This window comes from Kogia breviceps, chromosome 11 (genome assembly GCF_026419965.1).
Source record: "Kogia breviceps isolate mKogBre1 chromosome 11, mKogBre1 haplotype 1, whole genome shotgun sequence".
NCBI lineage: Eukaryota > Metazoa > Chordata > Mammalia > Artiodactyla > Physeteridae > Kogia > Kogia breviceps.
In genome coordinates, this window is record NC_081320.1 from 50,636,049 (window position 1) to 50,658,823 (window position 22,775).

At 34.2% G+C, this 22,775-nt stretch overlaps 1 protein-coding gene across 13 annotated transcripts in view; it reads right to left on the bottom strand.

Annotated features, from left to right (window-relative positions):
* The window catches only part of EHBP1 (EH domain binding protein 1), a 346,379-nt gene that overhangs the window by 5,661 nt on the left and 317,943 nt on the right, over positions 1-22,775 (bottom strand). For 12 of the 13 annotated variants that reach the window (XM_067007538.1, XM_067007534.1, XM_067007532.1 and 9 more), the window contains 2 exons: positions 3,238-3,337; positions 2,057-2,130 (listed from right to left, as the gene is read on the bottom strand). In XM_067007538.1, coding sequence (XP_066863639.1) covers positions 2,057-2,130; positions 3,238-3,337 — 174 coding nt within the window. Of the gene's footprint in view, positions 1-2,056; positions 2,131-3,233; positions 3,338-22,775 lie in introns of those variants that run through there. The other variant, XM_067007539.1, reaches the window with a different exon arrangement.

Genomic DNA, 22,775 nt, shown 5'->3' on the forward strand with positions numbered 1-22,775 from the left:
TGTGTCCATTCTAAGGGCTGGCTCAGAGGATACTGTCTTCAAAGAACTGATGATCACGATGCTCAGTATCTCTCTAGGACAGCCAAGGCCACATATTGGCCAGGCTAATGGGACAGGCCTCTCTCTGAGAAAGTGTCTTTATTTGTAATCAACAGGCTACTTCTTTTCTCAAGTCTCTTTTCCCCCTCAACCAGCAACAGAAACTGGCTGAGAGATTGAAGGCACAATCACATATGGGACAATAGTATTAATTAAAAAATAAAACAGAACAAAACCACAAAAAATTAACTATTGTATTAAAAGTGTCTGAAAAGAAAAACATTAATTTTTTTTCTCTTCTTCAAAAATATTACTTTCTACTGCTCTTCCATGTATACAAGGGGAGCAGGCAGAAAAATGTTAGATTATTTAAGACTGTAGGTCTATTATATAGGGATAGGATGGTCAATGAAACTGGGATATTTTATATGTATTATGGCCTTCCTTTAAAGATGGTACTATTTGGTAATAACACTGGTTTTGGGATAGAAGCAATATCTGCCTTAAAGGTCAACTGTATTGTATCAAGCTGTATCTTAGGGATTATTTAACTTACTATACATGAGAAAGTAAATTTTTAAACATTGTAATACTCTGTATTGAGTATAATATATAATTAATCTATAAAGAATAAATTGTATAATGAGTTATACATACTATATACAAACACATTTTATATTATACATACATATATATATACCATATAAATAGTATTTGCTATACCTACTTTTCAAATGACTATTTAGCTTTCCAATCTCTTTTAAAGACTATACCATGACTACAAAAATTATATCAAGAGGAAAAACACCATTTAGTATATTTGTACATTTTATTCAGTGGCAAGTTTCACAGAACTTCTTAAATAATTTTGTCAAATTTTATAGTCATTGTTAGTGATATAATTTGATAGCCACTTGAAGGAAATTAGCTATCTGAAAGCCTTTTAAATAAAGTAAATCTAATTTCTAAATTAGGATATACAAATGTTGTTAGTCATATTTATCAAATGAGATTAGGAATATAAAAGTAAGAATAAAACTTCTATAAATGTATAAGATACAACTTAGATAAATAGCATGTATTTTATTTACTAACAATATTAATTAAAATATTTAAAAACTTATGGTTTCATTTGTCTTTCTCTTACAAACTTAAATTCCCAGTTTCTGAACTAATTAGAATTGACTTCTTATGGATCAGGTAACTTATCAGGTGAAGAAAGAAATTACAATGGACAGTCAATGCGTTAAGAGGTCAATATAGAATAGTAAAATCCACTTGCATTGATTAGACAAAAGGTCCATTTTACAGAGCCCAAAGGATTAGCTTTTCAGTGGACATCTTTGAACTCTAAGACATTTTCAACTAAGAGGTATATGGAGGACAGCATTCTAAAATAGTAAGAATTTTAAAAAAATAAGCATATATAGTAAATGCCATAGTTAAGCTAGCTGATGTTTATTGATATTATGAACCATGCTTAGGATTATTATATATGTAATTCATTTAAAATCTTTATATAAAGTGTAAAAGTGTTGCATTTATCTCATATGCTGGAATCTTTGCCTGATTATTCACTTAATAGGAGCTGGAATTTTAAGAACTATAGCAGACTGGACAGTTACATATTTGTGTTGACATCAATTAAATATTAAGGTAAAATTTAGAGTATGAACATGAAAAATCAAAATGATAGATCTTTCTCAAACCTCTTTACCTTGCACATAGCAAAATGTAATGAAATCATTTAACTAGTTATATTTTCCATTTAACAGACATTTAAGCTTACAGACAAAAGTTAAGACAATTTTATGTTTAATAGCAAGCATAACGATGATCTGAATTAGGGTCCTTAGGTTTTACATGACTATTGGTTTCTGACTCTAAGGCATTTATTTGCAATTCCTGTAGGTCCTTAGTCAGACCACACCTAGTGAGACCAGAAGTGTATTACACTCTTTAAATCTCTTTGACAACTGACACCTCAAACACCTCATTTGGCCATGGCATCTCTTACCTTCAATGGCTAGCATTGCCCGCAATTCCCGATTCAGCAGCTCATATCGTCGCTCTAAATCATGTTCTTTTTCCCTAGGCAAGTTGCAAAAGTTCATCAATATGCTAATTACTAAATCATTAAACACTTAAAAGAACCTTTAGGTTACATTGATTTTAGGACTCATAACTGACTGTTCTCTTTAACTTTAAGCCACTCAAAACAAATGATACACAAACCTAAAACCTTCCTCAGGTTGAATATTTAATAGTGCTATTTTCTCCTTCAATTTTGAATTGCACAGAAGTATATTTTAATCTGTGGATAAGTAGCCTCAATCTTCAATGCTTCTTGTATTAAGTGCCAGGTATAAGGTTATTTTGTAGAATATTTGTCATAATTTGCAATAAACACTTTTTTGTCTAGAACTCCGTGTGAAAAGAGTACAAGAAACATGAAAGTACCACCAGTGAAAATTTAATATAGAGACAATTAAAAAGGCAAGATTAGTTAAGTTCTGCACTTCTTCATAACTCCTTTATCAAGTTCAGGCATGGCAGAAATGACAAAAATAGAGGTTTTCACTAAAATAAAACATGTAAGCCTGCTTCTTCCCACACTAGGTGGCATAATATAAGAACATTGTTAGTGATAAAAGGGAACAAGCATTAAGTCCTATATGAACTAAATGCTAAAGACTGAAAATGCTTACATTTGGTCTAGTCTCCATTTTACTGTAATTCTTGCAATCATAAAAAGGTCACTTCTGTGTAAATTATTAATCTTTTATCCTAAATTTAGGGTAACATCATTTGTAGAATACAAAGTTACTTGTCCTTATTTTAATTTTTAACTGAAAATTTGATGTTAAATAAACTTCAATTTTATTTCTTTTCCCACTAAATATAAACCAAACATCCTTTTTGTGCACAAGTGATTTCTTAAACACAAAAGTTGTTTATATTACTTGGCTTTCTATATAATAAATACATTTTTTCAGTATCTAACACTCTAAAATTCTTACTCTTCAGATAAAAATTGGTTATATACTATTTTAAATTTTATTTTTATATAAAATATAATCTCTAAGGAAAGAACAAAAATTAAGCCTAATAAGTATGAAACCCCCAAAAAAGACAATGATGGAAAGCCTAAGATTAATCAATGTTGTAGGAAAAACAAGCAAAGTCATAAGTACTTACAGGAGAGAGAGCTGGTTCATTCTCCTTATTAAGGCGTTTTTCTTATTAACTAACATAAACCACTCCTGCATCATAGCTTCTTCTTCTTCTGTGTTCCTTCCTATAATTTAGGAAGAGTTATTTCTTATTCTACTGACATTTACAAGCCAAATAATAGTTCAGCAAAAGTGTTGTTTTTTTTCTTTTTAACATGAAACATATTTTAGCTACCCCAACAGTACAAGTTAAACTGTTTATAGCAATATCAGATTAAAGTCTGAGGCCTGAAAAAAGAAATCAATATTTAAAAATTCATAAGCCAATCTCTAAAGCTGCTATTATTCAGCTTGTATATTTCGGTCCCCCGAACATATTTACAGATCATACTAACACTAAGTACAATACTAACACTAAGTACAATTAAAAAAAAAAAAGTGTTCCAACTTTTAAATCCTCCCCAGAGGCTGACTTGTTATTATGTTTCAGTGAGGAACTCGTGGCGCTGACAGACATACGGTCATGATAAAAATAAATTAATTAATTAAAAACCACATTGAAAAATCATTATGAGAATTATAAGACTACCAGTAAGGTCAGAGAAGTCAACAGATTTTGTGAGAGCTTCCACCTGTAACAACTTGCTTTTTTTCTTATTTTCCTCCCCCAAAGCAAACTAAAGGTATACATACATATACCATTCCAGAACTCATCATCCCTAACAGGGTAAACACTTGCAAATTATTTTAAATACACTGTAAATGACCAGGCTACAAAAATACTTAGAGCTATCTGTGGAAAAACCTGATGAACATAATAATGTTCAGTAAATGAGAAAACATTTGAGCAGAGAGATGATTTAAAATTTTAGATGATAAATTTACTGATTGTACATTTAAAATTCATTTTCCCTAATATCCATTCCATCATCTGTACCACCCCTCCCCTCAAAAGGCCAGTATATCAAGGATGATAACATATAGCATATATTTGATATTGTTCATGCAGAAGTAGGCCACAATCACACTCAAGAAAAATATTAATTCCCCAACCCTCTTCCTTCCTCTCCCTTCAAATTGTTATCTAGTCAAATTTACAATTCTTTGACTTTTTTTTTTCTGAATTTCGCCCATGATTGGTTTATTGTTTTGCTAGGCCATTATTTAATACTTCAGTCCAACTTCTAGATAGATTCATAGGGTTAACTTAAATATCTACTAAAAATTTAAATATCCCAGGCAAAGACTGATAGCCTAGTCAATTTCCTAAGTTTTATTTTCTTCCTAAGTGAGATATTTTCTTTTAACTTTCAAACACACTACCAGTCCATTAAAAAATATTCAAACAATACAGAGGTATAATTGAGTAAAAAGCCAAGGCCTCTTTCACCACCCCCACCCTCTCCAATTCCCCCATCCACCTCCCTTCTCCAGAAGTACTATTGCAGTTTAGTGTATCTTCTTCCAGACCGCATACGTAGCTATGTCTATCACATACAGGTATATACCTTATCTAGACACATACAGGTTTCTTTAACATAAGGACCCTGTGATTTGTTGTTGTCATGCTGTTTGAAGATCTACTTCATTCTTTTTAAATATTGCATAAATTATGGATGAACCATAATTTATTTAACTGTTTCCACATTGAGAAATCTGAAAAAATCTTTAGAATGAACATCTAAAATAAAGAGCTAATCTGTGTGCAAAAGATTAAACATGTATTTCTGAGCATCCCTGTAAAACAGATATCTGCTGTTCATTATTAGGGAAAATAGTGAGAGGATATGTGCTTTCCTTAAAGTCTGTTAAACTTTATGGTATGAAGCAGATCTAGGATAGATTCTTTGAGTATGAACAAAAAGTCTTTATTGTTTTACAGCATTTTTAATCTCTCTTTTAGGGTAGCTGGTTTTGTATTCACTTTGGACCATGTGATGTCTTGACACTGGTCATGTGATATAGGCTGCGATAGGCACAAATCCCTGGGTAGCAACAAAAGAAGAAAGAGTAAAAAGAAAAAGCTGAGAAAAAGCTTGCAATTTGGAAAAAGGCCAATTGTACCCTGGTGAAGGCCTTTTTGATCACTGAAATGACACATGTGTGCAATATTAATAGGTGCAGTTTTTATGATATTTTGTTTTCTGATTAAAGACTTAATTCTTACATTCATAACCTAAGTGGTTTCTAAAAATATACACATATTAAAACTTTGTTTTGAGTTTAACCTAACCTGTAATTGAGGCTTTCAGGCAATAAGACTAGAAGCAACTAGCCTATTTTTAAATTAGCATCATTTTCTTCAATGGAAGACTGCTTCCTTGAGAATAACAATATTGATGTGGTACTGTGTTATTTTCAGTTTAACTCATGCCTATGATTTCTACATAAGAATAAAAGATCCACCTCCCCTAATTGTTAGGAAATGAGAAGAGTCTCATGATTAAAAAGGGAATAAGCCAAACAATAAGAAATATTTAAAGACATATTATTCAGTGCTACATAGATTATATAAATTAACTGAAAAAAACATATTTGAGGTTAAATCAATTCTGTATCACTAACTCCTTATCTGAGATAGTACACAGTGATGGAAATCTATACTTAGCCCAGTAATAAAAAAATTAAATTTTCTTCTAATACATCATTACACTATTGTTTTTAGGGATTTAAAATTTTTTTAATTTAAAAAGCTTTTAAAAGCCAGTAAGTTGAACCATTACAAATTAATCCTGACTTTAATAACTGGTTAAAGACCCCTTTAGCTTTATAAGTAACAAAAAATATTAAAGCCTGTGATCACAGTGTGCTTTTCTCATTTCTCCTCTAACCATTTGTTATTTAATCCAATACTAGTAATCCAATTTGTCCATCAGACTTTTAAAGGGCAGAATGCAACTTCCTCAGCTTAGACACTTTTCAAAGTACAATATATTTTTCAAATGAATGCTGGATGTTTCATTTTTCCCAACTATTCCTAGCTCTAATGCATGAGGAAAAAAAGAACAAGATGAACATTGTTCATACTGATTAAGTAAGAGCTCATTAAAGAGCTGTCAGTGCGGTACTTTGAATATGCATGAAGCATATAATCAGATCTAGTACCGTCACTAGAGGAGAATACGGTAAGTACAAAGGATTGATTTAATTACTTAGAGTGGGCTGTGGTGGTAAAGCAGTCTTGTTAGTGCAAAAAGAAAAAGAGGTTGTATTCTGGCACTGCTATAAAAAAGGCAGTTTTAGCTTCTGACACAATACATAATCTCAGAATAAAGCACTTTACACTGTAGCTTAAAATGAAGATTGTCATTATTTTATAAAATGGCCATAAATCATTTTATCTTGTTTAAACTCACCTAGTTAACTACCTCTCTTTCAAAATTATCTTTAATTTGTAATCACAACTGCAATTTTATCACCTTAGAGTCAATACTGATACTTTAAATCTTAAATTTTTTTCAGTTTTATGAACTGAAAAGTTCAAGACCTGTATTATTGAAGACCATTTTGAAATTTAAAAAATGAAAAAATACTACAGTTCAGTACACAGTGACTAAAATGTGAAAGCATGGCTGGGTTGTTAAACTATATTTTAAAACAGAGTGCCTCATGTTTATTATAAATATACTACCAATAAAAACATCACCTTAACATTTTAAAGAATTGACTAATATCGTCTCTGGTAATTTTTTTTCTACTTTGTTTCCTTAAAGAATTCTGTTTTTTATTTTGCCTTGTGGAATGTAACGTCTTTCTGACATCACAATCTCTTATTGTCAGTTTTATCTTTTAATCAATTATTATAGCCAAGTATGATTTATAAAAATATTAAATAATGAAGAGTAATGAAAATAGCAGGAAAAGTAATATGTAAATATGACTTCAAATCATTCTTCCTATCACATAGTTAACAAAAACCACTTAACACAAAGCAGCATAATATAGCACTACATGTAGTATAAATACTTAATAAATGTTGGTTGACAACTGCCTTTATATTCCATCTCCTCCCTCCCAAAATGATTTAAAGTTAAGATTTAATTTAACTTAAGAATTCATTTCTTCACCCAGGAATATGTATGTAGTTTTCATTTGTTTTTTCCAAAGCAGCATTTTCAATGTAAATTTTAAAATGAACAAGAGGAAAGTGATGTTAAAAATCTGAAATTATGAGTTATGTTTTCAAAAACTGTCTACTAGTTAACCTTTCCTAATTAATCTTTCACCATAAGCTTATTGTCTATTTAAAAAGATATATTTTCAGACAGTGCATTCTTATATAAATGCAAAATAAGGAACAATACAATTTTAGCTGAAAAGAAGAGGAATTCAATGGGAAACAAAGAAAACACAGAAATGAAGGCACTGTTGAAACATATACACAAATTCAAGATTTTCTACTATGAAAACATTAAATAATGCTGAAATCTTGCCATAGCTCCATAGTGGAGATGGCTGACTAGTGATCACACATGGCCCTTAAAGGACACAACGTAGCAAAGACAAACCAAACATAAAAACAACAAAGTTACCATTACAAATTGTCCCTATGGTATGATTACACATATATGATGACCTCTGAAAGATTTAGTATATTACAATAGAGATACACATGAAGGTATCCAACTAACTGATACTAGACAAACATTTTAATAACAAAGGAGGTGAAGTCTGGTAGATTTATTTAATGGATGAGAAAGATTAATTTATTGCAGTTATAGAGGGTCATGGAGACATGAACTCCAAAGCCAACATCATTACAGGACTCCAGTGCTCCAGTTTTAGAAAATATTTTAAGTTTAGGAAATAGAGCTTTATTATGAAAACAAATTTTACTATATGAGCAAACAGTTGATAAATGTTTCTACACTAACAAAATCCTCTAACAGCAATCAATGTATACGAAGAATCTCATAATCCTTATTGATGTCTTCAGCAATTGTCTTAAAACTATTTGGTCAGCATGATATATTTGTTATAGTATTAAGAATATAAACTTTGGGGAAAAAATCCTGTCTTCTTTTGTTGAAGTAAAATAAAAACTAACACATTCTCTCAAAATAAACACATCTTTTATTTACCCATTTAGTAAAACAGAATGTGGGGAGAGATTCAGGGCAACATCTCTCTACAGATAGATTCTGACAGACTTCTATGGACATACCTATGCAGGAGGAGGTATAGACAACTTCACCAAAGCTCTTCCTCCTTAGACTTATACAAAAGAAAATGCTATTTCTAAAGGCCAGAAATTAACAGCAATCTTCTTGTGCCAACTTCTTAATAGAGTCTGAACAGACTTTTTATGCCAAAGGTCAGTGCTTAATTTCTCAAAAGGTAAATTAAGCACAAACTTAATACAGTAAAAAATAAACTAAAAAGTATGAAAGTTATCATCATGGGAAAATTCACAACCAATCAAATTCTTTATATTTACTTACAGTCTAGTATATTTAAAAAATTACATGTGGGATGGAGTTGCTTCCATAACGTTTCAGTGCTCTTAGCCTTTAAAAGTTACCCACATTTCAGGTAATGCATGACTATCTTGACTGTTGACAGACAGACATTTGGCTGAAGTCAAAACACTCAGAACAGAACTCTGAAACTGTATTTATTTTTCAAGTTGCATTTAACATACTTTGTAAAATGGGATAAAATACAGTGAATCACTTTTATATGCATCATTCAACCAAACAGACTACTGTCTACTTGGAGGATCAACTGGGCATCCTCCAATAAGGGGAAAACTTGAATTGTGAGCCACTTACAGATGGATAGCTTCCCCTGCCAGTCTCCCCTTTCTTGAAGCCCCCTTTGTTTGGCCTGCACCTGGCAGACTCTTCTCTACCCCCTCCCTCTCCTAGAGCCTTCTTGCTGTCATGTCATGGAAATGACTTTAGAGAGTGGCCCTAGAAGTGACAGAGATATTAATGTTAAAGATGAGCATTAAGAGTTGAATAAAATTATTTCTGGAAAAGTGGGAGTGGAGAGAAACAATATTTCTAGATTAATGTATTTTAAGATGTGATTTTAAATACATATATATAGATAAATTAAATGTTACAAGAGCTATTACTAAAGTTTTATATATTGAAGAAGGTCAAAATTTCTGGGGGAGATCTTCTCATTGGGAGAACAGGGGTTTATCTTTTTTAAGGCCATTTGGGCACACAGTTTTTTATGTGGTGGTCTGGGAACTCAATCCGTAATTTAAGTACTTTATGGAAAAGCAACTGACTCGGAAGTGAACTTTAGAATAAAGACCTCTTATAAATTAAGGACTACCTTTATGAATGTTTACTTACATTAATTCTGAGAAACTCCTGCAGATAAGACTATAAATTCTGGTAGGGCCAAGCATAATTTATAACTGTATACCATCTATAGTTTCTGTGGCTGCTTAGGTCTGTTGTTTGGAATACGATGCAAATAAGATGAACATTGAATCTGCATCTCAAACGGCTTTCTTCCAGTTCAGTTAAAAAAAATTGACTGAACCCTTTGATCTTAGACCAATTAACCTCTCTAAACATCAGTTTCTCCTTCTCTGTAAGTATAATCATATTACTTACCTCATATGGTTGATGGAGGAATTAAATGAGAAAATCTGTGTAAAGTCCTTAGCACAGTGCCCACAACTAAAAATGCTAGCTATGATGACGATCATGAAGAGGGTGATAATGGCATGTGCGGCACTGAGCCAAGAACTGGAGATAGAAAGATGACCAAGATGTGGTCGGTGCCCTCAAAAGGGCTTATCCGTCTAGTGTGGAGACAGACACATAATCAGGGATAGCTGAGTGAGGATAAATTTCTAAACAATTCCTTGGACACAAATTATATTTTAAATCTTCGTTAGTGATATCAAAGTCTATAGTTAGTATAATTAGGATGTCATTGGTCATAAGCGAGATAGGTGAAAAATGTGGGTGAATAAGCAGAAATTCATCTTTGCAGCTGGAAAAACAAAGTGAATGTCCTTTTGGGTCAGCAGTGTCATAGTTGCATACAAAAGACAGCCATAGCTATGGTGACACAATAATGTGGTTGTGCTCCAGGTAATGACAGTCTAGTTATTTGCAATGGGTTTTAGAGATAGAAGAACAAAGTAGATCATGAAATACTACTTAATATCCAAAAATGAAAGAGGTAAATTTTAAGATTGAAAATTATAGACTAATAGAACACATCTAAAAGTTTACTAGTTATCAAAATAAAGAAAAAAAAAAAAGACAATTTGAAGCACAAATTGATATAATTTTAAGAAAAGAAGGCCCTCAACAAGAAAAACCAAATATTTATAAAGCAAAAAAGCTTCATCGAGATAATAAGTTTTCATCATTTTTATAGAGAGTTTTTTTGTTTTTTTTTTTTGCGGTACGCAGGCCTCTTACTGTTATGGCCTCTCCCGTTGCGGAGCACAGGCTCAGTGGCCATGGCTCACGGGCCCAGCCGCTCCACGGCATGTGGGATCTTCCCAGACCGGGGCAGGAACCTGTGTCCCCTGCATCGGCAGGCGGACTCCCAACCACTGCGCCACCAGGAAAGTCCTTATAGAGAGATTTTGATGTTAAAAGCAGAGCATCATTAAATCGGCTTATGAAGTTGGCAATATAGATAAAAAAGATGATTTACTAAATGCCAGGTGAGAATGAGATTTGATTTTGTTGAAAGTTTGGAAAATATATATAATTTTTAAAATACAGAAGGACAAACCAGGCAGATATGCTCCAAATAGGCTTCTGATAAAAAGTTTCTGTCAGCTACTCTTTTAGGTAACCCTGTGTTGCTTAAAGTCTTTAAATGTCCTTAAAAAATCATACCAGGGTGTCCCCAGAGCCTCCAGTTTCCAGTAAGGGATGAGTTCAACCCCCAATCCCCAGTGTGCTACACACACAGTAACTTCCTCTTCCTCCCTACACCTTGTTTGATCATGCTTGGGGGTTCAGGTAACCAGGCAACACTTCGATATATCCTTCTTTATGTACCTTCTTAAAAATCTTTACTCAGTGAGGGAGAGCTGAAGGGAATTAGGCCTATCCCCTCCTAGCCTGCAGCCACGTTCATTCTCTAAACAGAGAAGCCTAATGAAAGTAGGACACTGCAGAGCCATCTCCATCAGTCTTTTAACTTGCACACAACATCAACAATTACACAACATTTTAAATCAAATGTAACGAATGTTGCTTTGCAAGACCAGGCCAGGTGACTAGCGTGAGTTTCAGCATTATACTACCTCACCCAGCGCTCCTTAACCTCCCCAGTGGAGCCATTCTCTTCACCAGGACACAGAGACATTCATGATGGACTTGTGTCCACAGTGCTGCTTCCTGAAGTCTTGGAAAGAAGAGTGTCTCAAAGATGCTCTATGTCATATATCTCCCTCACCAGATGACTGAGAACCAATAACTTTCTCACAGACTGGGAATAATAATAATAATGATTATTATGATAATAACATCAAATATTTAATAAGGTTATCTAACTTACCTAAAGTAATAGTTAGTGGAGGAACTAGGCCTCAAATCCAGGCAGTCTGTCTTGTGAACCACCATTCTTAGTCATCCTACGTGACACTCATAGGTAACCAGTCTTACCAGAATGGGCCCTTTAATTAGAATTCAGGCCAACCTTGACAAAGCCTTCATAATGGCTCTGATGAGCAAAGCAGAAAAAAACAAAGCAAAACAAAGCCCCAAAACAGAAAGCAAACCTTCTGACCTCTGATAAACAAACAAGTTCATCCATTAGCAGAGGTGATTTTGTTTACTCTTCCCATGTAGGTCACTGAGACTTAACAATGATCTCAGAGCAGTGCATCAAGGGGTGTCAAGGGGAGTCAGCCTTTCTTCCTATGCAGATATGTCTATATGATCCTTGAATTACAGGTTGGTGTATGATGTCTTCAAGAAACAGGGGATTCCAGGGATACCTGTCTACTTCTTGGGCAACTACAAGCTATGCTGATTCCATTTGAGCATTTGAGGCATCCTTCAATAAAAATGGCCAAACAAGAATACTCTGCCTGAATGGACTTGAGGACACGGAGATTGGGGAGGGTAAATTGATATGAAGTGAGAGCGTGGCATTGACATATATACACTACCAAATATAAAACAGATAGCTATTGGGAAGCAGCTGCATAGCACAGGGAGATCAGCTCAGTGCTTTGTGACCACCTAGAGGGGTCCGATAGGGAGGGTGGGAGGGAGATGCAAGAGGGAGGGGATATGGGGATATATGTATACATATAGCTGATTCACTTTGTTATACAGCAGAAACTAACACAACATTGTAAACCAATTATACTCCAATAAAGACGTTTAAAAAAAAAAAAGAATACTCTGCCTACCATGATATCATCAGAGTGCATTCAAGTTCCACCTCTGCTCTTTAAAAGCTGTGGCAATTTGGGTAAATTACTTAATCTCCCTATGCCTCAGTTTCCTTATTTGTAAAGTGAAGATAATAAAACTACTTCATAGGGTCTTGTGAAGGTTAAGCGAGTTAATGTATGTAAAGTACTTAGAATAGTGCCTGGCGTATAATATATGCTATACAAGTAGTATAATGGTGGTTGCTATATTCCCTCCGTTTCGACACACACACACACACACACACACCCTTATATATACAATACACACACACACACACACACACGCACACACACACACAGCAGTACTGAGCCACATTCTTCAAGCTTCAGGAACCTCCCTGCTGTCTGATTCCTAGGATTACCGATGGGAGTAAGGCATGGTGACTCCTCCTGGCAAGGTCTCACAGTTTTTCCGACTGCCTGTGCAAGCACCAGATAGGCCTACTCACAGAAGTAAACATACTGGGCAACTTGGTGCAAGTCTTAAGATGTTAGTGCCATTGAGCATGACATTTCTAATATCTTTACATATCTACTTTATTGGACCAATCAACCAAAATGTATCCTACCATCATTTCATATTTTTAATTCCCCTTAAGTATGGAAGCCCAGCAACTACCCATTATCCATTTTTCTTCTCTTAAAAGAGCTACTCAAATGCAAACCCTCCAGGAGACAGTCTCCTTTCCAAGGTTACACATGTACTGTGAAGTCTATTCCAAAGGTTCTCTTGCTAATAGCAATTCCTTCAGTCAGAAATTCAGAGAAAATAAAAATCTAATGTGACTCTCAGAATCTCTAGAATTACCAAAAATAATTTTCAGATTTCTCCTCAACTTAATTCCCAGGACATGTTCAATTTGCCCTTTATCATGATATAAATTTTTAGATAACCTTTCGACTGAAGAACACCATGTTCCCCAATACCCCCTCTCAGATTCTGGCATAAATCATATAATCCAAGCTCCAGCAGTCAGTTATATGTCCTTCTGTTGTGTTGTATATCCTCTCCCTTTTCTTCAAAGCTACAGCTCACTTAAAAAAGGTCAGAGCAGGGGACTTCCCTGGTGGTCCAGTGGTTAAGACTCTACGCTTCCACTGCAGGGGGTGTGGGTTCTATCCCTGGTCGGGGAACAAGGATCCCACGTGCCATGCAGTGCAGCCAAAATTTTTTTAAAAAAAGGTCAGAGCAATCACATCTAAGATACAATCTAGGGACTTCCCTGGCAGTCCAGTGGTAAAGAATCCGCCTTCCAATGCAGGGGACACGGGTTCGATCTCTGGTCAGGGAACTAAGATCCCAAATGCCGCGGGACAACTAAGCCTGTGTACCACAACTACTGAGCTTGAGTGCCTCAACTAGAGCCTGAGTGCCGCAAATTACAGAGCCCAGGCACTCTGGAACCTGTGCGCCACAACTACAGAGCCCATGAGCCCTGGAGCCTGTGCACCACAACTAGAGAAGAGAAAACCCGCACGCCACAACTAAAGAGAAGCCCACAAGCCACAACAAAAGATCCCACAAGCCTCAACGAAGATCCCGTATGCTGCAACTAAGACCCACCGCAACTAAAAAATAAATAAAATAAATAAATAATAAATCTTAAAAAAATAAAATAAAATAAAACACAATCTACACTCCCACCCAAAGTCATGGTCAACTCCAAATCTATTTAGTCCTCATGATGTTCCTGTTAATATTATATATTTCAGAATTCAGCAAAATTGCTACCTAGTCTATGCTGACAATTTTGCAATGTTCAGTATAACTTTCTTTAACCTTTTACTTAGATTCAAAATAAGCACATGAGTCAAAACAAATATTAAAAGTTAAAAATTTTTGGCTCCCTTTCATTTTATCCTCATGAGAAATTAAAATATTTTTGACTATTTTAATAATTTATTTATGTGGTAGGTTATTCACACCCCCCATACAAAAAACTATTTATATTTTTAAATCAATGAAATTTATAAAAACTCATTTTTAATTAAAAAAATAATACCAGCCTAAGTATCATCCTTGACTTAAATTTTTATTTTTATTTTTTTTACATCTTTATTGGAGTATAATTGCTTTACAATGTTGTGTTAGTTTCTACTGTACAACAAAGTGAACCAGCTATATGTACACATATATCCCCATATCCCCTCCCTCTTGAGCCTCCCTCCCACCCTCCCTAAACCTACCCCTTTAGGTCATCACAAAGCATCAAGATGATCTCCCTGTGCTATGCTACAGCTTCCCACTAGCCATCATTTTACATTTGGTAGTGTATATATGTCAATGTTACTCTCACTTCGTTCCAGCTTCCCCTTCCCCCCGTGTCCTCAAGTCCATTCTCTACAGCTGCATCTTTTTTTTTTACATCTTTATTGGAGTATAATTGCTTTACAATGTTGTGTTAGTTTCTGCTGTATAACAAAATGAATCAGCTATATGCATACATATATCCTCATATACCCTCCCTCTTCAGCCTCCCTCCCACCCTCTCTATCCCACCCCTCTAGGTGGTCACAAAGCACCAAGTTGATCTCCCTGCGTTATGCAGCTGCTTCCCACTAGCTATCTATTTTACATTTGGTAGTGTGTATGTCAATGCTACTCTCTCACTTCGTCCCAGCTTACCCTTCCCCCTCCCCATGTTCTCAAGTCCATTCTCTACATCTGCATCTTTATTCCTGTGCTGCCCCTAGGTTCATCAGAACCTTTTTTTTTTTTAGAGTCCATGTACATGTGTTAGCATATACGTTTTTCTCTTTCTGATTTACTGCACTGTGTATGACAGACTCTAGGTCCATCCACCTCACTACAAATAGCTCAATTTCATTCCTTTTTATGGCTGAGTAGTATTCCATTGTATGTATGTGCCACATCTTCTTTATCCATTCATCTGTCAATGGACACTTAGGTTGCTTCCATGTCCTGGCTATTGTAAATAGTGCTGCAGTGAATATTGTGGTACATGACTCTTTTTGAATTATGGTTTTCTCAGGGTATATGCCCAGTAATGGGATTGCTGGGTCATAAGGTAGTTCTATTTTTAGTTTTCTAAGGAACCTCCATACTGTTCTCCATAGTGGCTGTATCAATTTACATTCCCACCAACAGTGCAAGAGGGTCCCCTTTTCTCCACACCCTCTCCAGCATTTATTGTTTGTAGATTTTTTGATGATGGTCATTCTGACCGGTGTGAGGTGATACCTCATTGTGGTTTTGATTTGCATTTCTCTAATGATTAGGGATGTTGAGCATCTTTTCATGTGTTTGTTGGCAATCTGTATGTCTTCTCTGGAGAGATGTCTATTTAGGTCTTCTGCCCATTTTTGGATTGGGTTTTTTTTTTGATATTGAGCTGCATGAGCAGCTTGTATATTTTGGAGATTAATCCTTTGTCAGTTGCTTCATTTGCAACTATTTTCTCCCATTCTGAGGGTTGTCTTTTCATCTTCTTTATGGTTTCCTTTGCTGTGCAAAAGCTTTTAAGTTTCATTAGGTCCCATTTGTTTGTTTCTGTTTTTATTTCCATTACTCTAGAAGGTGGGTCAAAAAGGATCTTGCTGTGATTTATATCATACAGTGTTCTGCCTATGTTTTCCTCCAAGAGTTTTATAGTGTCTGGCCTTATATTTAGGTCTTTAATCCATTTTGAGTTTATTTTTGTGTATGGTGTTAGGAAGTGTTCTAATTTCATTCTTTTACATGTAGCTGTCCAGTTTTCCCAACACCATTTATTGAAGAGACTGTCTTTTCTCCATTGTATATTCTTGCCTTCTTTGTCATAGATTAGTTGACCATAGGTGCGTGGGTTTATCTCTGGGCTTTCTATGCTGTTCCATTCATCTATATTTCTGTGTTTGTACCAGTACCATACTGTCTTGATTACTGTAGCTTTGTAGTATAGTCTGAAGTCAGGGAGCCTGATTCCTCCAGCTCCGTTTTTCTTTCTCAAGATTGCTTTGGCTATTCGGGGTCTTTTGTGTCTCCATACAAATTGGAAAATTTCTTGTTCTAGTTCTGTGAAAAATGCCAGTGGTAATTTGATAGGGATTGCATTTGATCTGTAGATTGCTTTGGTAGTATACTGACTTACATTTTGAACTTTCCTTAAAGAGCTAGATACCTTGAGAGAATAACAGATACAGCTATGACCGAGGCCAGCTCAGAAATGTCTAATGGAGGATAATATGCTGGTGGGGAAGAAATGTTGGCACTTTACTCAACTCCTAGCTTTGGCCACCAAGTGGTGCTATCAATTCATAGTGAACTGGCATTGGGGGAGTTGGGTGGCTTTGGGTGGGTAAAGTATAAAACCAGTCAGTAAATGCAGAGGACACTCACAAGTCAGATGTTCATAATTCTGTGTACTGTGAATTCACGTATCATCTCCCACTCAATGTCATCAGTATAAAAACAAGGGAGAAAATGAATTCATATAATCTTATTTTGGTGGTAAAGTCCATTGTACTCTGTCAGGAAAATAACTGTTTATATATAAATATTTGTCACAAACTTTATCCTTTCAGGCTATGTAGCTATAAAAATAATCACACAATTTTGATTAATCTTCCTCCCTCTACAACATTCATCCAAATCCCATTAAAACAAAATCAAAAAACCTTTACAGAAAAAACTATTCAGCGATAAGCATTACAAACTAATCAGTAATGTTAAGCATTTTAAAATATCTAATTTAATTTTAAAAATAGATATCAGCTCAATGGTTTTTCCTTAATTTCTATTGTAAACTTTTCCTGAGGAAATAGCTCCTCTGAGTGGATGAATCCCTTTCATATTCCAGCTTAGAAGTGACATGTGGGAACAGGGAACAGATGCAATGACTATATGTTTAGTTTTCTTATGTGATGCACCTAGAGGCCTACGAAGAATGTTAAAAGCATAACTAAAAGCTAAAAAAAAAAAAAAAAGACATAATAATTTACAATCCACTAGAAGAAGAACTAGAAATGTCTCTACAATGGAATGAACAATGATTTGAAAGCAGAACTTTGGGAAGTCTGTACAACAATAAAAGTTAGGTTCACTGCTATTCAATTAGACAGTTCTATCCCAAAGATGAGGAGACTTAGTAAGAACCAGTATGTACCCAGTTGTCTCTGTACATGAACATCTGTGTTTTCTGAGAAAAATGTTTCCATCTGGAAAGACTGGGAGAAAAGTGTTGAAGCACAGCTTACATCCTTCCATAAATTACCTTTATTTTCACTCTGGACAGGGGAGGCAATTCACATATGCGTATCCATCTCTATTGTCATACTTTGTTAAATCAAATTATGAAATCTTGGTTAAGCTTCTTAGGATAGCATCAGGATGAAACAGAAGAGCAGAACATACATTTGCAAAGTTGGTTCTTACATGGATGTCCTAAAATAAATTTCTCAGATACAGTGCTTAAGTTGCTTATTTCTGTATGTACCTCACAAAACTATATAACTAGTAAATCAATTCAGTGAAACTTAAATGGGTTGGGGGACAAACAAAATTCCTAAGGCTCTCTCCTAATTATTTATTTAGTTGTGAAAATGTTCACAGAAACATTTATCAGTTAGTTTTTCTATATAAGACAAGAATTAACGCCCCCTCCCCCAAAATTAAAAGCCCAACAACTTTCCAGTCTTATGACAAATTGCCAAACCAGTTCTTCAGGCGTTTCTTAGGAGAGACAGCATGCACATGCATGCATGAGTGTATGTTTTGAGGGAAGAGAAGAGTTATAATAGAAAGAGGGATAAGCATATTACTTAGAAGCAAAGGAAAATTTTAAAGTAAAGGTAGAAACAATAATAAATAATAAAACCACTACTATGACTGATGGCAGCTACTTTCATATTGAGCACTAAGCCTCTGCCAGGCTCTGTGCTAAGTACTCTTACACAAATTTTAACTATATCTGTAGCAATATATTTTAGACTCCCAATAACCTTCTGAAATAGGTTTCATCAGCCTTTAAAAAAAAATTAACAGGAAACAGGGGCTCAGAGAGGATAAGTAACTTGTCCAAGACCACCCAGATTCTAGATGGCATCTTGCTAATTTTCAAGTCTATGCTCTTGAATCTCTATGTTATGTTACTTCCTTTAGCACTTGTAACACTGTGAGTTTAGCATATATTAGCCCCTTGTTTCTCAAAATGTGATCTGTGGATCACCTGTATTAGAACTGCCTAGAATATGGGCTCCACCACAGATTCACTGAATTAGAATTGGTTAGGCAGGGCCTGGGAATCTGTATTTTAAACAAACTTCTCAGGTGTTTTTTTAAGGCAGATAAAAGTTTGAGAACCAATGTCTTAGCCCTTTCACAAATAAGTAACCAAGTTTTTTTTCTCTTTTTTTTAAAAGAAATGATGATATTCCATGTATAAGATGTTATTTTAGCATTGGCATGACATTACACAAATTTAATTTCACATTCAGAAGAAAAACATGTTGCTGCCAAATCAGTTCAAATGCCTAAATTTTGTTTCATAGATAGTTGCTGAGAAAAACACATTTTCCTGGAATTTCTACTTTTTTAAGTGTTAAAAAATTTTATTGCAGTCTAGAATAAGGATGTACCTCACTTTAGGCAATAGACTATGTTCCAAATTGAAAATTATGGTGATGTGATAATTCTTTAGGTTCAAAAAATATATTTTATATTTCTAATTCAAAATTTCTAGAAGTGGAAAATACTATCTAAATATCACCAGTAGATATTATATACATTTGTTCCCCTCGATAAATGAACAAACATGAGTCAGCAGATGAAAAAGTCACCTTCAGACTATGTAGTAAAAAGCTGGGACATACAGTGCGCGCCAAGGAGAGTAGAAACAAATGTTAGAAATGAGAACTGCAGGGGGTTCTTTACATTCTGAATCAGAGATTCCTTTCTAGAAATCCTATGATCCATGGACTTCCCTGGCAGTCCAGTGGTTAAGACTCCACCCTTCCAATGCAGGGGGTGTGGTTAGATCCCTGGCCAGGGAACTAAGATCCCATATGCCAAGTGGTGTGGCAAAAAAAAAAAAAAAAAAATTAGAAAATCTATGATCCAATATCTATTGCGTGAACTAGAATGATCCAACAACAGTTCTATGCTACTACTTCTAAATATAATTTATATATTTTCCATCTTTAAATAATACGAATAATGAAATGCAGATAGAAACAGTTATGAAGGATGTTTGAATTAGCTGAACAAATTGTGAGAGTAAAGAAATTCTGAAAGTAGGACAACAGTTTTAATTTTTCTCGTTAACTACAAACTACAGAAGGAAAAAATTATAGAAAGAAAAGAATTTAGGAATACTACCAATTGTTAAAACAGAAGGTATTAAAAAAGAAAAGAGCAAAAACAGTGTAAGCACCTTAAAATGTAAACTCTCCTTTTAAAACAAACTTTACTATTTTCTTCACACTGTATTTTATTCATTATTGATCATTTTCAATAATCAAAGGACTATCCCAGTATATGTAATACATAGTAATAAATAAAATAAATGTGCAAAGAGAACAAATTAACTTATTATAAATATTTCATTTAGTGTTTGATGGTGATATTCCTAATATATTAGTGTTTTTCATCTTTTGGTATTTTTTTATTTCAAAGGAGACTTTGACAAATTTAAGTATTAAAGGGATCACATAAATAATAATAGCTGACATTTACTGAACTCTGTATATGTACCAGGCACTGTAAAAATGATTGATATAAGGTATCTAATTCTCACAATTCTCTTAGCTGCCACACCACATCAACTCTGACTCAGTGTGAGAAAATGTGAACTAATTCTATTCACTAACCAGGGTTAAGTTTTAACACTCAGTGTATAGTGCCTTAGGCATAACAAGGCTCAAAAAATATTTGTTGAATGAATGAAAATCGCAAGACATAAAAGGAAAATGAATTTCACCCTTTATGGGAATTAAAGTAGGTTCTTTCCCCTAGTTTTTATGTTTCAAGCTGTAGCATCTTCATTCTATGAAAGTGGGAACTGAGGCTCATAGCTCTGAAGCTGGGCTAGTAAGCAGGAATGCATATAGCACAGTAGAATGGGATTCTGGCTATCATTCTCCCACCCAGAGTTCCAACTCACCACTGGAAGGGCTAAGCCTAATGTTTTCACATGAAGGTATGCTGAGGATTAAGCTTGGAAGAAAAGCCTCTCCTGTAGTTATGCTACAGCAATGGAGGACAGATGGGCTTCAGTACTTAATGGACAGAAGTACCAGAGAGAAGGTTCACGTGGAGACCTTGGAGAACTGGGTCTTGACTCACTGTTCTTCCACCTGGCTATGACTCTGCTAATCAAGGATGTGACAGAATCAATCCTTTGACATATTTTTTTAATGCTTTTTATTTTTATGAGTATTGGATTAGAATATAATTTCATGAAACTGTACTATTTCTTGCAATTAGAAAGTGATTTTATATTATTTCATATTCTTGGAGTTAGGTGAGATAAAGTAACTAAAATCTTGACACAGCTAAAAACACACAGACACACAAAACAGACACCACGTTTACCAAAAGTATGTTAGCATTTTACTTCCAAAAAGGAATGGATTCTATCAACTCTTAGAGTCTATCAAAGGATGTGGCTCATTGCCTTTGGAAATTGTGTTAAACAGTCACTTTGCACAAAATTTTCAGACATAAAATGTTAATTTTTTTTTTTACTGGCTTCTTGATAATGACACAAATTTAATTCCCTATGAATTTTCATTTATAATTATCTTAGCAGGGAACAATAGCTAAGTCTATACTATCTTGGAATCTTAGAGATCATTTTAGTTACTTTACAGCACCAAATTCACTTAATTTGTTTTTACTTATGAAAGTTCCTTTGCAGAGACAGTATTATAATCTTGTCTATTTCAATTTTATGTCTGTAGAAATCAAATGGGAAAAAAAAGAAATCAAATGGAAACTCTCTAATAAACTAAAAACTTCATTTTCTATTTCACCACGGTATGTCATATGTTGACAGAAAAAAATTTATTTAATGAGAAATCTACAGTTCTTAATTTTCTTTTTTAGTTTTGTAAGTAAAATGCCAAAATAGATATCTCACTTAGTTTAATATATATTTTTAATGACATGGCCTCTTTTCTCATTGTAACTTATATGAAAATAGATATACTATAGCTATTAAAGAAGAATCTCTACATAATGAAGATATTTTATTACATGGATACTATTTCCTATCCATACTTGTAAGAAGCACAGAAATATCATACTAAATGATAGAAGATATAGAATAACCAGATATAAAAAAACTTCTAAAACTTCCATTTTATTTAGAAGATAGTTTCTATTTTTTGCTGACTTTATCAACTATGATTGTCCAAGTTATTCCTATTACTATAGGGTTCCCTCCTTTCACTTTGTTATAAGTGCGAATAAATTACAATGTCTTAAGCCATGTGAACAAAATTAAATGTACAAAAATATGATTTTTCAGGATAAGAGAAAATTTAAAGAATAGTATATAGAAATATCAGAAATACACGTGTTAAATGTGAGAAAAGTTGCCAAAAATTTTCTCTACACAAAACCTGAAAAGTGTTACTGTATTAAACTTCCTTTCCTTCCTTCCCTGGTTATTTATTAGCTGTATAGAATCAGTTTAACTCTAAGTTCAGATGTCTTTACATATAAAAATATACCCAGTTTTGGTTTTCATTTTCCCTTTCTAGATATGGGTATGGTGAGGGATAGAGTTGACTACTCCCAATCTCCTAGTAAGTGTACAGTGACTGCTAGAGAAAAGAGATAGAGCTGGTGAAAAATATGTTCCTCACAAATACATAATTTAACTATCATAAAATGTTTTTTAATCAAAGAAGACATTTTTACAGTATTCACTGAGGCAATCTTAACTTTATGTTGTTATCTATACTCTAAACCATAGAAACTACACTATCTGCCACTTTCTAAATCATAGAATCAAATCGTCTATATAGACCCTGTTTTAATGTTAATGAATTTATAGACACAAATAGCTAGCATCAAGGCTAGAGTGAAAAGGAGAACACTTCAAGCATTTAATACAGCTAAAGGGGCAGATTAGAGATCCATAACAAAATCACCTGGTAAAAAGGGAAAAAGGTGTTGCATTAAAAGGCTTTTTGCTTTATATGTGAAACAATACTGAGAAACATGTATTTTAGCACTTGTA